At 38.9% G+C, this 19,722-nt stretch overlaps 1 protein-coding gene across 1 annotated transcript in view; it reads right to left on the minus strand.

The window, feature by feature from the left end:
* ush2a (Usher syndrome 2A (autosomal recessive, mild)) overlaps nucleotides 1–16,336 on the minus strand; it is a 247,658-nt gene extending 231,322 nt beyond the window's left edge. Inside the window, exons 1-4 of the mRNA XM_084719301.1 lie at nucleotides 15,948–16,336; nucleotides 14,523–14,737; nucleotides 14,061–14,279; nucleotides 9,796–9,964 (exon numbers count right to left, since the gene is read on the minus strand). Coding sequence (XP_084575427.1) covers nucleotides 9,796–9,964; nucleotides 14,061–14,279; nucleotides 14,523–14,737; nucleotides 15,948–16,115 — 771 coding nt within the window. The 5' untranslated portion in view covers nucleotides 16,116–16,336. The remainder of the gene's footprint in view (nucleotides 1–9,795; nucleotides 9,965–14,060; nucleotides 14,280–14,522; nucleotides 14,738–15,947) is intronic.
* Nucleotides 16,337–19,722: the final 3,386 nt, after the last annotated feature.

Below are 19,722 nucleotides of genomic sequence, written 5' to 3' on the forward strand. Positions count from 1 at the left end.
TGAGGACAGGAAAGAGGGAGACAGAGTGGAGAGAACATGCAGCAAAGGGCTGCAGGTTGGAATCGAACCTACAGCCGCTGCAGTGCCTCAATACATGGGATGTTACCAGCTGAGCTACTGGAGCACCCCACCCATAGAAAAGTTTTGTTGCATCTTGAACTTGAGCATCTGCTCCATACTCAATTTGTTACCATTCATCAATGAGATATGAAATATTCCCTGTTTTTGTTATCTTCCTACCACCATGTTGACTGTGAAAGAGCCAGCGAGAGAGTGGAGAGACAGTGAGAGTAAGAGGGACAACTGACTTAAATTCAATTCTTCTTCTTGTTCAAAATAAATAACAAAATGCTTTTAAATCATTTACAATGCTTAAATTGAAAAGTATGGACTTAACAGCCCATTTATTGTTTCTTTATTAAGTCTACACAGTTAAACACACCCAGGAAGTGCATTATAATATCATTATGCTACTTAAAGAAAATTGAGACTATATTATACAAAAAGAAAAGCTGCAGTTGGAGTAAGTTTAAATGACTTCAAAAAAGACTGCATGCAATAGTACTCCCTCTCAGTCAAACACACACACACACAAACATTGGCTGCATCCAGTGTACTCTGTCAGCTCAGCTGATCAGTGCACAAAGCATGACAAAATAGGTTAAATCTTAAAACTGTGTACTCTGTTGTGTGCAGCTGAACATCAGGCTAAAAAATACAACCTGCAGATGTGTACCACTATTGTGTCAAAATTAACTGTTAGAATATGAAGGGAAAAGAAGGAGAGAGTGTGAGAGAAAAGCAATAAACTTAATGTCTTAGCAGAAATCACTTTTGCATTTCTTTCCAGACCTGGCAACATACTCCCCTGACAGTGATTTGTGACAGGCTCAGTAAAGTTCTCCCTCAGTCTTTTGTCCTAGAACCACAGAAGAACTTTTCTATATGTATTCACTAAAAAATCTCTTTTATTGAAGATGTACTTATCCAACAATTTCTCTCCCTTTTCCATCTACGAATACCAATGTGTTTCCATTTTCCTTCCCCCCTCACCGTCTACTTTGTGTCAATAATGAACAAGTCTTAAAAAGGAAGCGTGACTGATTTAAAACTGCCACTTTTCCCTTCATCAAGTGAAATCCTGACCATGATTTCAGGCATTTTCGGTGGTTTAATTGAGAAACTGGACATGCTTGGCACATAAATAGATCGTAAGATTGCGATGTTTATTGTAATGTTGGTGATTCCTGATGCTGCTTTCCCTCTGACACACAGCTGTCACTCACAGGAGCAGCCTGCACCCTTCAGTGGTGATTGGCTATTACGTGTGACATATACTCAATCAGATAGTGCTGCGGGTGGGACAATGAGTGAGACTACAGAGTGCAGAATCATTGTCCTTTATAGTGTATATAATGTGTATATCTATTATGTGTAAACATAAGTAGTGTACTGTATTATTATTATATTCTTATTATCCTTCTTCTTCTTCTTCTTCTTCTTCTTCTTCTTCTCTTTATCATTATTATTATTATTATTATTGTTATTATATAGTATTTGGTATCACTATGGTGGTAACTACAGATAGAGAGAAGTGGCTACACCAGACTGCCATTTTTTGGAACTAGCTCCTGTACCATGGAGCTAGCAGCAATGTTACTTTTGCAATAAGATATACATGCTCCTAGATCAGACAAACCATAACCAATACCAAATCTGTTATAAAATGCCAGTATCAGTGTATAGCGGAGTATAGGTAGATCAGATCAGTCCTCCTGTTTCTCTGTTCCAACAGTTTGGACCCATGTATGTAATAGGTCATAGGTAGATAGACAGTAAATGCCTAGTGGCAAAATAATGCATAAGTGTGAACTGAATGATCTCTTCAGATGTCAAGTAAGACTTTGCAGTAGAACTTAGGAACAGTCAGTTATGTCTGGTCTTTAAGACAGAGAAGTTTAAGCCAGGTTCCAGTCTCATTTTCAGGTCAGGGCAGAACTCTATCACCAGGCTAGAACATTAGTTAAATGTCCACTGTTGAACATCTTTTCATAATATAGCATTTTTTTTATTATTATTATTATTTCTTTTGCTCATAATAGGGTTACTAACCTATGCCATGCAACTTCTCCTTTAGTGTGGATATTTCTAGAAAGGGCAGGATAACATAACATATGCTCTTTGGTGGATCCTTTTATCCAAAGCACCTTGCAGCACCCTTGCTGCATACATTTTTAGTACTCATATCTCATAGCTCCAGTGGGAATGAAACCCCTAACCCTGGCCGTGTTAGTGCCTTGCTCTCACTATCAAGCTGGACCAGACAGCACACGGCCATGAAACACCGATGTAAAATAAATAAATAAATGAATTTAAAGACAGATCTCTCGAACCCCACCACACATACACACACCTTTCCCTCCCTCTCTCTCGCTATGTAATTGATGCCAGTCTCGTGCCCTTTTGCCTCCTGTGCCAGCAGGCAGAGGGCTACCATAGAGGTGTCCGCTTCACCCCTATGTAACAACCTTGCTTCACCTTCACACACATGCACACAATCACACATACACACACATAAATATACTTGTATTTAGTGCACATGCATGCACATGAACACACACATAGAGCCTCCAGAAACATGCACAAAAAGTGCCTATGCAAGTGTATGCACACATTCGCATTCAGCCTGTCTCATAATCTGTCTCTGTCACTCCAGGTGAGACAGAGAGAAAAGCATGGGGGTAAGTATATGAGACAGTGTGTGTTGGAAGTTGGGAGCATATGTGTTTGTCACAGACTTGTCTTTAGGCCAGAAGCAGTTAATACTAACAAATACACAAACACCTTCTATTAAGCTGAACTTCGGCAATGCATATGTCATCAATCATTTGCATGATAAAGTGTCCCTATATGAATTTCTTCTCTTGGCAGATTTCAGTGTTAATTCTCTAAGACTAAATACGTACTCATACCTTACAGTTACTTTACATTCACTGAGCAGCCTGCCACAGCAGCAGTACACTACTTGGAAGGTTCAAATATTGAAATTATATATTGAGGTAATGCATGTATATATAAGCATTAGTGGAGATTAAACCTGCACCAGCACCAAAATAGGAGCTGCTGTATAAATCAGAGAGAGGGAAGGTCAGACAAGAAAGGATAGTACTATTTCTATCACTTTAACAGTAGCCATGCGTGACATGGGACACGTGTGAACACATCTGACCAAATATAGAAAACTATTGGTCACAGGTAAATGCATGATCTCAAACTTAGGTCCACAGCTGTAGTCTTACTTAAATTTCTGCAAAACAATGTTTAAGTCTCAAACTGATGTAACAACATAATCAGGTTCAAGTATCCATTGGCCATGGAAAAGAGTGGCTGATGTAATTAATCCTGCCAATATGATGGAGAATCATGTGTCACCTGTGTTAAACCTAGGTCAGGATCAAGGTAGATAAGGCCGGTCAGATAACCAGCTGACCAGTTCACACCAATGGCAAAAAAAAAGAAAAAGAGGTGAGAATAAGTAAGGAAGAGGAAGGCAGAGGGGTGAAGAAGAGAACAGGAGTGACAGAGAATATGAAGCCTAAAGAAGAGACAGACAAAGGACAAAGAAGAGGAAGGCAGAAAGACAGGAGAAAGAAAGACTGAACCAGTCTCAGATAGAGTGGGGCAATGAGGCATGTGCACATGCATCTAAGCAAGAAAGGAAGAGAGATGGAAACACTGTGGAGAAATCGGATCAGTCCGTACAAATTAGACGCCTTCTGCCAGGACCAGACCAGTCTACAGACATACACACAGCCCAGAGCCTTCCAGTGTAATTGTGCGTGAAAACATTCGTTAAGCTTATTATGGCATTCAGGAGAAGTTTTAGCAGCCAAACTGTCTAAGAGCAGAGCAGTGAGGCAGATGAGTTGTCAGGGTCTAGAGAACAAATCATAGATTAATAGGAATAACTAGTTCACTCCTTGCAATAAATACATACATGGATGTGTGCATAACCTAACTTGACCTTAACCTTCAGACACTCACCCATGTAACCTATTTTTTCATATTTTCTTGACAATTCTGTTTCTCCTCTCTTTTCTGTCTTTAGCAACAGGTAAAAACCCTCTGAAAGAAGCAGCTGGCTGTTACTCTGTCTGTGCCACACACACACAAACACAGCCGCATGCACAGAGCGTGTGCTCATGCGTAAGGGCAGGAAAGACAGTGTGTGTACACACAAGTGTTCAACATTCATGCTGCCATGTTGGGTCGTGATGGGACCCGTGTGACTGGTTGTCCCTGCCACTGCCTCACCGATAATGCTGATTTGCTCAGGCACTAACAGACAGACCCCTCTGGGGGTCCTCCAGGCACACAGTCAATCACTGGTACTCCAAAAGATAGTACTCCAAAGCTATTTAAATCGTGAACTCTCTTCCTTTCTCGTCTTTTCACCTTTTGACGACTCGTTTGGCCTCCTTTTTCTATTCATCTCTGTTTCTCTTTACGTTGACACCTGTGTCTAGAAAGACTTAAAATAAATCTTCAGCACTCAGTTTTTGATATTGTTTTTATATGTTTCTTCACTTTTACCAAAATAATACTAGACCTGCAATAAATAGTCAATTAATCAATTAGTTGACAACTATTAAATGAATCCCCAACTAATTTTATACTACTTGATTGGTCATTTTGTGATTACTAGTATGTTTGGGTTGTGTACTAAAAAAGACATTTAATGACTTCATCCTGGACTTTGGGACACACTGAGCAGACTTTGTTCACCTTTTTCTGACATTTCATGGACCAAATGGTAATAGAGAATGAGAAAATGAGAAAATGATTAATCAATCAATAATGAAAATAATCATAAGTTGCAACCCAAAACACAATCACACAAAGTGCAAGACTTCAAAATGAAGATGCACACACCAAATGGACATACCCTGAAATTCCTTTGTTTGATTTTGTAGGGTTTTTTTATGGAGTCAGCACAGAAGGTCAAATAAACCAATGCAATATTTTGTATCTATCGTCCCACATTAGTGTTAAAGGGAAAGTCTGGCACTTTTCTTGTGGATGTCCAGTCAATTTCTATAGTAAATGTAGTCAATTGAAGCAATAGAGAGCCAAAGTCACACCCCTCCCGGTGTGCCCCATGGGACCTCACTTTTGTGTCATTAATTACAAATACGATAGTTGGAAATTTGAAACATAATTTTACAAAACAATGTTGCAATTTGTGGTAGCTTTGTTGTAGATTAGTTTATGTGAAACCACTTGGTGAACTACATGTCTTGTCAAAATACACGTCATCACCACCTACTGTATTTCACTGGCCCTGAATGTTATCTTACCTGATGTGTTTTATCAGCGACTCCTGGTCCTTTTATCAGGTGGGGAAAAAGAATGAGTAGGACTGTTGTTATATGACCACCCGAGTATGAAAACACACAGGTGTTGCAGCTTCAGCGGATAATGTTAATTTTTTGAGGGAGAAAGTCATGAAATCACCCACATGATTCTCGGTATGCTGTCTGACATGTCAACAGATTTACAACAAACAGTGACTTGTAAAATTATATTTTAAATTGACAAATATCATATGTGTAATTCATGGCACAAATCAAATGGGATCAATATATAATTTGTCTCGCAATTGACTGCTGTTTGTATTCTTTCTGAAGTAAGGTCCTACGGTGGTCCACCTGAAGGGACGTGATGTCAACTCTCAGAAGTCTTCACCTTTGGAGACATGCTAGAGGAGTATTTTTGTCAACTAATGCTATGTTTTGGCCAACAAATAAGGTTTTTAGACACCAGTTTGTTCACCTGAAATTCAGAATTCTTAACTAGAAACATCAGGTGAAATACTGCACAAGTAACCAGTCGTGGGTTTGATTTCTAGGCTGTTATGAAATGCTGCAAAACTGGACTATTCATGACTATAATTTTATAAATTAGAAAATGAATAAGACAAGAAACTCAGCATATGTTACATATTACTCATTTATCACAACATTGACTTAGCTGACCCAGTACCCTATGAGGTGTTACAAGCCTAACAAGTATTATGGCCTAATATTTCATCAATGTTAATAAATGTGACATTGGCTCCCCTAATCCCCCATCTTCAAAGTAGTCTACTGACTGTGATTAGTCCAGGACTAAACATGTATGAACATCTGACTCAGGACATTTCTATAAATAGTGCTAACTTGTAAATAATAATAAAATATTTTGAGAAATAAACTTTTTTTTTTTAAATTTGTTTAGGCCTATTTCAAATAAAATCAATTTCATTCTTCCCATTCAAACTAAATCATCTGTCATCCTGAGGTTAATTATTATTTCATCATTATCTCTGTAGATATAAAATCATTGTTTTATCTGAAGGCTTTGCTGCACTGGCATTTCGACAAAAATGACAGCACCAAGGCCAAGTGGCCTTGCCCCTTAATTATAATGATGCATCTTGTTCTTATGCAATCATGAGGCACTTCAGGAAAAAAAAACAGTCACCACAACAAGAAGTTGTGTTAATTACACACAGATCACCAGCCCCAACACACCATCTTTCCCCATCACTCCTTCATCCAGAGCTGAATTAGAGATCATTTTCTACAAAAAAAGCTACAGATTACTAATAAATTATCCAGCGACGTACAGGAAACTGAGTCCCACAATAAACAGACTTCATAGCCATCACTTAACTCCACTGAGCCACCTCCCTCACTCTCCTCATCTCTCCTCCTCTCTCCATCCCTCCCTCCCCCAGGCTACCTTTTCCTCCACTTTTCACTACATCGTTACCATAATCAGATAAGACAACTACCTAGGGAGCACCAGCATCCCTACAGCACCTTGCTCCTGGCACCATGTGTGTGTGTGTGTGTGTGTGTGTGTGTGTGTCAGTGTGTGTGAATTGCTCCTGGCACTTGGAAACCCGTATTCCTTTTGACTGTCTTTTTTGGTGTTTTGATCTCTTCAAACCGACAGATGACTGGTGTGTGTGTATGAGACAGAGGCGTGTGTGTGTGTGTGTGTGTGTGTGTGTACTGTATGTGTGCAAGAAAGGTTTCTAAATTACCCAGCTCCTTCATAGGGTAATGTCTGTATTGTGGCTGACAAGTCTGCTACAAATTACCACTGAACTGTGAGTGTGTATCTGTGTGTATGAGCGAGGAGATAAGTGTGTACGCCAATGGTGTTTGAGTGTCAAGGATGATTATGTTATTCTTCTGAATGGTCAAAGCAGATCACATCACTATGCCATTAAACAAAAGGCAGACTGATTCACAACAATGAAACAGCACACACACACACACACACACACACACACACACACACACACACACACACACACACACACACACACACACACACACACACACTCAAAGTTTCAAACACCTCCAAGCTACACCAGTGAAACACACTTTTAGTAACATACCTACAAGCCTTACACTAACAACACGCAGATACTGTACATGGACATATATAAAAACGTGATCCCCCCAGGGCATGCACACACACACACACACACACACACACACACACACACACACACTATACACTTGTTAGCCAGTGGGCCAACAGCAACACTACATTTAGCCAACAACACACTGGACCACTGAATTACTTTACTGAGCATCAACACCAATCAGCCAGTCAGTAAACTGAACTGTCGAGTCAGATTTCATAGCTAGCCACAATCATTTTCCTTTTAAATAGTGGTCAACATGTATAACTTCCTCATTTACCCCTCTAGTCTTGAATCATGCCTTACATCAAACTGCAGCGATATACAGAACATTCCTATAACTACCCGCATTTGACACCTCATTTCTCTCTATTAAAGCCATTCTGTGCTTAATACATAAATATAATTCAGTTGTTTAGAAATCATGAAGCAGTGACTTTAACAGATGTGAAAAAGCAATTACTAAAAACACAATTTGAAAAATGACTTTAAGTCATAAATACCAGGTCAAAAAGATTTAAAAATTAATTAAAAATTAAAAAGGTTACTTATTTGCAACAGACTATTGGTCAAAGAAGGATTTTTTTTTCTTGTCAGTACTGTCTATTAGTATTTTAGTATCTTATCTTGATTTGGTCAAAAGTGAGCTGTACAAATAAATTATTCTGCTCTTGTGTCTGTGAGACCTGGAGATGATTAGCTTAGCATAAAAACTGTAAGCAAAGGCAAAACTATCAGTTGGGCTCATTTAAAGTTCAAAAATATGTCTACCAAAACCTATCAATCTTGGGATTTAATCTTTTGCCTGTTGTTTTGTTTGCTACAAACAGAAATGTAAAAAAAGAAAATTTGTGGTTTAACATGGAGTGATTAATCCGACCAGGCCGCAGTGATACAAGAGCAAATAAAAGAACAATGAAAGGTTAACTAAATGTGTTGCAGACAACATATAATAAGGCCTAAGAAAATTCATGCCAGGTCAAATAAAAAATGCGCCCAAAGATTAAAAGCAGACAAACAAACATCTTAAGTTACAGGCACTTTCAGTGATAAGGCTTGTCATGGTGACCGTGTTTTCTCCATTAGTAGCCTTGGTGTTATTCAGAGATGCTGAAAGAGAAAGATTGTCCAATGGAGTAATCTGTAAAATGATACTCTTCAACAGACCAGACGTGCACACACACACACACGCACACACACACATACACACACAGATTCATTTGGGGCCTCAAGACTCTCTCCACTTCACTAGCTGCCATTTTAAAATGATCAGAGCTAATGAAAGCCTCTTTCTGTCCATGACAGCCTTGTGTTTCTAACTTCTGATGCCTTCTAAAATTTCAAGTTGATGTACCACTTAGGTCAACTGGTTCTGAAGAAATAAAGAAAGGAAAGACAACACAAAGGAAAGAAAACAAATACAAAAACTGTTATCGTATATACAGTATATATACAATTTACAGAAATTAAATCTTTCACACATCTGCAATTTTCTATGCTTCTGTGATAATGTTAAGTTTTTTTCCTTCTACCTACTTTCATCTTTGTATTTAACACTTCTTCAAAAATGCAACGAGGCTGTCTATAATAACAAAAACTGATGCAACATTAACTATAAAATAGTCTAATACCACTGATCTATCATCATCCTCATATTCTGATAGTGACTGTACCAAATCATATCAATGGGCTCTCCAGTGTATCAGAACAACCCCTGAAGAAATAACAAAAATAACAAAATACTGTTATTCACAAAAATCTGAAAAGAACCACCAATAACAAACATACTCAAGCCACAAAACTAAACAACCTTACAGAAGCAAAACGGTAAATATCTGTTTTGCACAGTACACCATACAAAAAACCCCCCACAGAGGTAAACATATTAAATAAGCAAAATTCAAAGGTTTTTAGGGACTTTGCAGTTAGTTTTCCGTACATGACATGCACATTTTTGTAATGTTGTCTTTGTGTCTGATGTAACGCATGTGTCCCTGAATCCAGCAGCTGTGCCAAAGCAGATGTTTGCCAGTGTAATTAACCAGTAGCTTGAAGAGAGGAAGAGAAAAAGATGGACTGAGAATTAAAGAGAAACACAGACAGAGAAGATAGAGACACAATAAAGACATCATTCTGTTAAACACAAACCTCATGGTGCCTCCACAGTAGAATGATTCAATTTCATACATACAAACACACAGATGGGTGCACACTGTATAACTATACATGCTCATAATCATGTGCCTCTCATGGTGACTGACTATGGCATGTTCAACAGGTATCATCAGGATCCCCAAACCATTTAGATTTGTTACCTGCAGAACAAGGTGTGTCCACTTGTCCAATGTAAACCTCCCCTCTGTTCTAAAGCTGACAGTCAGAGGAGTCTGACTTCTGGACTGACCGTACCGCAGGGTGACAGCCTGTTCAGACACAGTCACAGAAAAAACCAGCCGCTCCTCTGAACTCTTCTCCAGTAGCATCCTGAAGGACACAAAAACACACACACGTAAAACAAAAAAAATATTTAAGCAGTAATAGACCGTCCAAACAGGCAATTTGAATATTTGGCACTGATAGGTTGCCATAACTTAACAGAAGAAACCAGAGGGAGGAGTGGACCCATGGAGTCGAGCGCCACTACACGCAGTCTCTCATTCTGACATTTACACATGGAATATCAATATTTTACATGACTGCTAGCTTTGAGCCGCTACAGTGTGTGCAGACACAGACACACACCCTCCACGTGTCATATTAACCACCATCACTGACATTTTATGGGAAATCATGGCTTTTATGAACCTAGAGCAGCATACCCCATAAATCACAAATAGACGTATGCATGAGAGAAAGACCATATGTACGTATGTCTGCACATGAGTGAGTGTGTACGCCTGTGGGAGAAAGACAAGATAGAAAAATATTTAGTGCAAGTTCGTTAAATAACTGTGGCTTACTGCACTGAAAATACTTTTTGTAAGTCAGGGCTGCAAAATGTCAAAAAAAAAAAGGAAAAAAAGGTGAAAACTACTCAAGTGACATTTTCAAATTACTTCTTTGTCTTCATTTACTCTCATAAACTGCAACGAAGAACAGCAAATCCTGACTTGTAAGAAGTTGGAACCAGCAAATGCTTGACACAATAGTTGGCGACTAATAAACTTATCAATTAATCAACTAAGCTTTAGCTGCAACTGACAATCACTGGCATTATTGATTAATCTGGATGCAATTTTTTGAGTAATAATTTCTTTAGCCAAAATTTTAAAAACTGCCATCCCATAGCCCAAGTTAAAAAAAAATTCAAGTGCTTGCTTTGTCATACCAACACAACTCCAAAGACATTTAGTTTTCTATCATAGAAGAGAAGCTGCAACCAGCAAACTTTGGCCATCTTTGTCTGAAAATCAAATGCTTACTTACACTATTAAACGACTATAAAAATTATTCTCAATTTTGTGTTGGCTTATCTCATTCAATTAATAATAATTTAAGGGGAAAATTCTGGATTTTCAAAAGAAACAAAAGAAAATGCATAAACTCATTCAGAGACAATCCCCCTCAATCATCAACCATGACCCACCAGAAGCGTGTGGCGGTGCCTACATCTGCAGAGATCTCCACCCATACCACCCGTATTGATACAGGAAAGGCATTTATTTAGTTATAATAAGGTGGAGGGCATTAGCACAACATGTCTGGATTTGACATCATGGGAATAAGACTCAATAATCAACTATGTCAATGGTGCATTTACAAACAGCAACTGACAAATCCTTATTATTCTATATATTTAATGTGCTAGGACAAGATAAGGTGACAGTTGAGAAAAAGATAAATTTCCAAACAAATAAAGCTCAGTAACAAATAAGGCTTTCCATTATCTGTGATAATTATGACATATCCACATAGGAAAAGTCTGGTGCATGTAAACAACCTACAACAAATGTCTATTCAAAAGGAGAATCCTCAAAACAATGTAAACACAACTTCATAATCAGTTTCTGGACGTGAAGCCATAGTAAAAACTACGAACAGGTGGCTGGCTCTGTTCATTGTTCAGATGAGGGGAGGGATGTGAAATCACAGAGAGAGGGAGAGACAAAGAGAGAGGGGTGAGGAGAGATGGACAGAGGTGAGGATAGAGACCTCCTTTCATCTGGCTTCTTTGATGGCAGCCATGATCGTCTCTACAACAAAAGACTGATAGCCAACGACAGCTACAGAAAGAGAGAGAGACGGAGAGAGGGGGAGAGATATTACTTCCATTCAGATGCATTCAGCCATACAGGTGTCATGTTCGGCAGACCAAGACAACAAGACTTGTCTGTCATCTGAATCCCCAGACAGACAACTTCACAAACAAAATCACAGCATGAAACTTAAAGGAGTGATTTGATCTCTGTCTGATTCTCCCTCTAAGAGTTAAACGCAACTGACAGCAACATTTAAACTCAACATCTACTGAGTTACAAGAATACACAGTCAACCTGTCTAGTGTTGCTGCAGGTCTTTTTTCGGACGTTTCACCACTGCAAAGCTATCAGCAACATTCATCTTTTCACCATGTTGTGCAATATGTTAATGATGACAGACTTTATTTCATGAAAGCCCAACATAACCATATTATTAAAACCATATTACAAAACCAATGTATTTTAAACGTTTGTTTAATCCACAGGCATGATATTTTCAAACATTATTTTCTCTCAGAGCCTTTGTTTGTCCAAATACAACCATTTCTGATCATCTTGAAATAGTCTAATAATATTTCACTACATAATTTTACTACTAAAGTAATTTAGTTAATCTGGGTAAAAAGTAACTATTATGAGCAGGGGCAAGTTACAAGTTGCATTTTTGTAACAAAGCAGTTTTTTATGAAATGAGGACTTTTCCTTTTTTTTTCAACTTCCCTACATTTGCCAATTATACCTTAGTTACATGTGGCCTGTTGTTAATACAGGGATTGAGTGTAGAGGAGAGCATGCAAGAAGCACCTATACAAATTGCTAGATGCCTGTAAGAAAAAAAGGCACCACCTCTCTTTTGACCACAATGCAATGATGTTGAGTCAGCTTCATTTGGGTCTGAAGAACTTTAAAAATGAAAAGAAAAAGAAAAAGAAAAAGAAAAGGGGCTGTGGACTTGGAACCAGACCTCTGTAGTCCTCTCCTCATCTCTACTTGAGGCTAGCAGCCTGAGGCTACATTAGCATAAAACCCAAATCTTTGATCAAAACAGTCAAATTGAATTGTGGGTAATGCAGGCACCAGGTTTTGACATAAAGGAAGAATGCATGGTATAAAAATTATGTCTCTGGTTCTACATCAATTTTGATCCTCATATTTTAAAGGGTTCAATGTGAGTCCACAATATTAATGAGTACAATGGTAAATGAGTACTGTTTTACCAGCTACATTTCCTTAGTCATCCAGCAAATACAGATGATGCTGTCACATATGTTTTGTCTATTTTTAGTTTCGTGACAAAGCATCCCGTGTTGTTCGAGCCATCTTCTTTAAGTGTTGCTGTATGGCAGTGGAGATAGTGTTGCAAAGCAAAGCCAACTGATCTGTCTTTCGGTGTGCCTGTGCTTCATGTGTGTGCAAGATTGTGTGTGTGATTGCAAGCTGACCTGAGTGTGTGTAACCCTGCACCATCCCAGCCCTGCCTGAAACGTAGCAGCACACTCTCATCCCCTGTCTCTCACACACAACATGTCTAAGTAGGACATGACAGCCAGTTGTTGGCCAACACTTCCTGATAGTGATACTGACCTGACTGGACCTGACCTGGTTGCTCCTTGTTATTAGATCAATATCACAGGGTGAGCAGTGTGTTTTCAAGGTTTGAAAATCAAATTAGCTATCATATCAGAGGAGGCATTTGACTAAACATCACAGCAGCAGTGACACCTATAACTGAGCTATTGTCCATCTCTCTATCTAGTAAAGTATCAACAAAGTCTGCTAGATGCAACATGATATCAAACAAAACTGCAAGGTCTGTTGTGTCTTTGCTCATTTTCATAACTGAGATCAGAATCTATCAATAATATATACATATACATATATATATATATAATTTATCCCTGGCTGATATAGAATTTCACACAACTTTTGATGTATTGCTATTTGTGTAGTGTTTGTAATGAAACCTGTGATGAGTAAAATCAAGATAGTTTTTCTGAATTTCCAACTTAAATGTAAGAACAAACTTACAACGTAAACAGATTTATTACATGTACTGTCATACACACAAAAAAAACGCCTACCACCTGCCATGTACACTGACACACCTTCGCTTCTTTGCACAAGGAGTAAAAAAAAGATGTAATGTAGAGATACAGTACATTTATTCTCTAGACAGAAATAGCTAGCTAGAATCCATCCGTCCATCCATTTATCAAAGGTCTATCTATATATTTTGTGATGCACAGTACTGTAAGGGGACATCAATAATTATTCTAAACCTCAGTGGCAGCAAATGGCTGCTTTAAAAAAAAAAGTCTTGCATGTCCAGCTACACCACTGACAGATTATTTTGTTACATGAATAACAAAAATTAAACTCACATTTCTCTAGGAGACTTTGGGTTAATCCACAATGCCAGGGTGAGGGAACCCAGCGCTCCTAGTTTCTGCGAGGGGGGAGACACTAGACATCCATCCTGGACTGACTGAAACAGCACGCTGCTGGATCCACCAGAAACTCCGTCTGAACTTGTAGTGGTTCTGATCTCTGTCTGAGTCCAAGGACGGGTGTCATTACTGTCTTCAGTTACACAGGTACCCCTGGTGGAATAAAGTTTAAATATGTCAATATTTTCTTTCATGAGGGCCATAAGAAGTGTTTTGTTTTCAAATATATACCACATGCAAAAATCCATTATATTATAAGCAATCTATTGTAGTGTCATCGAAATTATTTTACAATCTGTCATTTATTTTGCATAGACTGAAAGCTAACATGTCATTATAAATTATATAGCCTTCCGAAATACCTTAATAACATTACTGTGAATTTGATCTACCTACCTGTGTGCATGCAGTAGCAGCGGGGCATACGGAGGTGTGGAGGATCTATAGGGACACTCCTGGACACAGAAGGCCTGATAACACATCATCAGCTCAGTCTGAGAGGATGGAGACTGACAATAGCTGCTCCGCTCTGGAACCCCACAGGTGGAACGAGCCGGAGAGGTATGCACAGGTTTGAAGGCAGCGATGTTCTCCATTCGTGGGAAATTTCCCTAAAAATTAGGACAGTATAACAAGTATTATCATTCTATTCATTCTGGGTCTCTTGTTACTTTTACTTCACTTTATTGCAGCAGCAACCTGGGACATTTGGATACAACAGCGATCTATAAGGCCATTTTCTGAAATATGGAGAGTTAAATTCAAACTGCCACAAACTGAAACAGCCTAGGTGTTAGAGAATAAGGTAATCAAATAGCATTAGGGTCGAGTAGGCTGAGTGTCCTTTACAAAAAATTATGATATTAGTTCCTATACTAGCACCATTACTTTACAATGTTTTGGTGACATCTTGGCACAGTGAACTGCCAACTACATCAAACACACTACGCTCGATTTCACAACACCACAGATTTTATGGATTGCAGCCACTGCGTTAGTGAGTCAATCAATAATTTGAGAAGTTTTGATAGTACTTGGTACGTTGTTATTTCAGACGATACCTCAAAAAAGTATTGGCTTCCAATACCCAGCCTTATATAGCAGTGGTTTTCAAACTGGGGTCCAGAGACCAACAGGGGTCCACGAATGGGTTGTAGGGTGTCCCCAGCAGAAGGAAGAATAGAGTAATTTAACTTTTATCAAATTCTTTGGAAGCTGGAGCACCAAGAGAATTTTGATTTATTGCAATTTATACTGATCCAGGTATGATCATCGGTTAATTTTAGGACTATATTATCTTAAGACCTAAATATTTAAGAAAAAAAATCCTCAGGGAGGATTCCTTTATACAAAATCCTCTCATATTGGGAGTCCATGGTCTAATGCTCATCATCATAGTCCTTCACATGAAAAGAGCCCCTGCAACAAAGCCTATTTTGTCACACATACTGTAGGTACACAGTTCATTTTAAATATATTAGGACAGGTGTTTTCAAGACAATTACTTCATTTAAAAGAGGACATTACATTTGTTGTTTGGACATTAATTAACTTGTAGTTTCCAGCAGGCTAAAAGTAATAAAAGCACAGGAGTAAATACTAACATGAATGATGGCCAGAGCTATAGGACAGAGCCACTGTTAAATGTTATTAGTAACACTTGTGGTTTTCCTACTATGACAAGTACAAATGTCTGCTTTGAAAAAGGTCTATTTAGTCTTCATTAAATAATTCATATATACAGTAGTTTGTCTTTTAACAATGATTATTCCACAGTCTCTGGATTAGAGGTTTGAATTGGCTCTTGAAAGCCCCTCTTACCTGTGATGAAGCAGGTTCTGGACACAGGCTGAAGAGGAGGAGAATCAACCAGAGGAAGATATGATGCCATCTCATCATCATGTTTTTCTCTCTTTTCACTTCTCCTTCAGTGATGTGTTTCAGGTGAAATGGCTGAGGAAAAGCAGGCCACATCCTCCCTTTCTCCATCCTTTTCTCCCTTTGCTTGATTTTACCTTCTGTTTCTGAAGCTGACAGAATCCCAGAGACATCTGTCCTGCTCTTGTGCCGTCCTTCCACACTTTCCCTCCCACTTTTAAGGTCTTTTCTTACTTCCTTGTTGCATTTATTCCTTAAGTAACACCACTGACTCTCTCTGCTGACTCGTCTCCCCCACGTTTGTCTCTTCCTTCTCGCTTTTTCTCTTTTCTTGTTGTCTCTCTGCACAATCTGTGTCTGGCCTTTGACCCCACAAGAGTCTAGGATGGGATTCTCTGAGGGGTCCAGCATGGTTCGAGGGTCTAGAACCTTGGACAGGGGTTCTGAAACATTCCCGGAGGCCGAGGGATGTTCAAGAACCTGGATTTCTTTCGGAAGCCTTCCAGTGGCGCTTGAATAAGTGATGACTGTCATGGTTTCATGGTTCCAGGGTTACAGGGACATTTTTTACAGGCCAGTGCCCCTGGGGTGAGGCTACGAAGCTTAGCTCTCTGTTACACTGTCTCTGTCCCTCGCACACACACACCCACATCCACACACAAACCACAACCAAAGCCTTCACATGATAGGTAGGATTTCACAATCTAGAGAGGAAAAAAGAGAGAAGGAGAGAAGGAAAGAGAGACGTGGTCAGACCAAAATCCAACATGAGACAAATCTGAGGAGAGTGAAATGCCATGCAGGCTATTCCCTAGCCAAAGCCTACACTATCATGTACAGCTTGATGGAGGCACAGCTCAACTGATACTGCTACATTGCTTTCGCCCTTTTCTTCATTTTCCATTGAATTAAACATGCCCTTTTTTCCTCCGGCATCTGGCCTCCAGGTTTTTATCCAACTGAACGGGTTTTCACATAAGTTTGTTGGAAATTGAGGCTTAGGCCAAAGCTCTTCATTACAATACTTATCAGCTTCAATTTCACATTTTTGACACACAAAAAGAGGCCAGCAGTGCAGTCATCTCCTGTGTTGAATTACTTGGAGCCTCCAATGCCCGTCAGAAAACAGGAAAGCCCACGGTCTATATAATAACGGGTGCTTTATGCCGTACAAATTTGTAAATCTATGCAGATATTGTTAACATGCAAAAAATATCTGGTAAGTTACCTGTCGTTGTGGACTCCCAGCACACGGCTCTATCTCCATCACAAGTGCAGCCTCAGGACACATCCAACTTGTTGCTCTGGCATGACTCGAGCAAAACAAGCTACCTGTATTTCTCCACACACACCTGTCAGCGATAGCAGACGCCGCTCCAGAAGAAAAAATAGTCCTTTCCAAACATGACTTCAGTTATTTTATCCGTCGCGGTAGCCCGCACTTCGACAGGGAAAACCTGAATGACAGCACAACTGAACTTGACAAAGCTCCTCTTTTCTTTTCTTTCTCTCTGTCTTGCCTCCCTCATTCAGAACATGCGGCACACGGCACTAAGGAGATTAGAGCGAGACGCCATCTGGCCAGCAGCGCTCGAGGCGGCAGGATACAAAGTAACGGTGATGCGACGTTACACTGCTGACAACCAAGTAACGGAAACTTGAGAGCCCCCGGGGGTGACGTGAGAACAAATTCTGCGACATATCCGTTTTGTATCTGTTACAGAAGATTGTCCGTGACAGCGAGGCATTAATATGCGATTTAAATTGCCTAATTACCCCCTGCCTGGCTGGTAGTAATGTTTTACCCCCCACCTACGTGGGATGAGTCTGGGTTTCACACAAGTGGCTCTCAGAGTAGAGAGGAACGCTACCGCCGTCGCTAGGCAACCGTGATCCGCTCCGGCCACAGAGTGCGGTTTGAAAATCATTAGATGGACTATAGGTCAAATTTATTTATTTTACTGAAAAACTGCATCGGTTTTTAAGTGTTTAATGCATTATAGTACGGATGAGGAAAACGAAACAAAAAACAAGCATGGAACCATGAAAACGATGGACATATATGGACAAATTGTGAGTTATGAATTAATTTGTGGTGCCTAAGAGAATATATGACAAGCAAAACACCTCTATTTGTCCATTCATTACAAACTCCACTTTCATCAAAAATAACGTAATTGAACCAAAAGTCAAAACTTCAGATAGGTTTTGCATGATATGGGCCACATGTCTTTGTTTTGTTGCATTTACCATTCTTTTCAACTTGTTAAAGGTTAAGTGTGTAACATTTAGGAAGATCTATTGGTAGAAATTAAATATTTAATATAAATAGAAATGTTTTCATTTGTGCATAGTTACCTGAAAATAAGAATCATTATGTTTGTGTCACCTCAGAATAACTGTTACACTGCAGGTACTTGACAGAGTCAATCCGCCATGTTGCCCAGAATGTAGATTCACTGTGGCCTTTACTCAACTTGATTCAAGAGTACCTGGCTTGCAATTGCTAAATGCTCAGGGGGCAGTGAATAAATCAACATTAATGATCAAATAATGGTAAAATGAAAAATAACTGATACCAGGGACTGAATAGCATGAATTTAATTTATTTTTTCTTCAGATCATAGTTGTCTTCCACAAAAGGCTGCCATGCAATTTGTTTAATTACATTAAACAAAAAGACAAACATGTCACTCATACATACAATACCTCAAAAGACAGGGAATGTAATATTCAAAAGCATGATCAATACATTTACAATTCCAATTAGACACACTTCTCTGAAATTACCACAAAAACAAAATATCCATTTTCAAAAGGTGGATGAGGAAGTAGATCTGAAATCAGTCATCCCAAGTTCAGTATTTACTGATGGTCCCTGTACATAGCTTATAGTCTATTAGCGTAAACTGTGATTAGCTCTGTATCACCACGTGAAATAGAGCTGAAATGAAGGATGATTTAAAGGAAGGCCCTTTAATTTGCAGGAATGCCAGAAGGGGAGGCAAAGGAGCTGACAAGGTGTCTCCCCTGTCAGCAATTTAATGGCAGTCACCAGGGATGCTCTGCTATGTGTGCTATTAATTGGGCCTTGGTAACAATTAACCATGAATTACTAATTACATTTTGAGTCTGTGATGAAGCCCCATATGCAAAAGTGACCAAACAATGTATACTATAGCTGTTTTTCTTATGATAAATGGTTGATAACTTAAATATTCAAATAGTTTCCTAAGTATTTATATGTGTATATGTGCTTAGAAGGCCATATTACCTCAAGAGGAAAGTGAGGGTGTATAATGTTATTACTAATCATATTATATTTTTAACATGATCTTTTTTGGTTCTTTCTTTGTTTTACTTCAGGTCTATAAAACAACCAATTTTAAAACAAATGCTCTAAATTACATTTTTACATTTTTGCTCTGGTAACCTAAGCCAGTTACATCCATAAATCCTCCAGCTTCATAAAGCTTAACATCCCTTAGCAAAATATAAACAGTCCCCTCAACACACACAGAGCAGAAGCACTAGCTCAAGTATAACCTAGTTTAGACTTCCACTGTGTGCTTAAGCACTCTGCATTTAAATTGTGTAAACATTTCTACCAAAAAAAGAGCCTCTCTTATATTTTTCCCTGCCGACAAGTTTTTACGTTATCATACTAATCGCGTTTGAACAGCTGCAATTTGCTTTGGTTGAACAAAGGCATTCTAAC

This window comes from Lutjanus erythropterus, chromosome 1, assembly GCF_056507025.1.
Source record: "Lutjanus erythropterus isolate fLutEry1 chromosome 1, fLutEry1.hap2, whole genome shotgun sequence".
NCBI classification, from domain to species: domain Eukaryota; kingdom Metazoa; phylum Chordata; class Actinopteri; order Lutjaniformes; family Lutjanidae; genus Lutjanus; species Lutjanus erythropterus.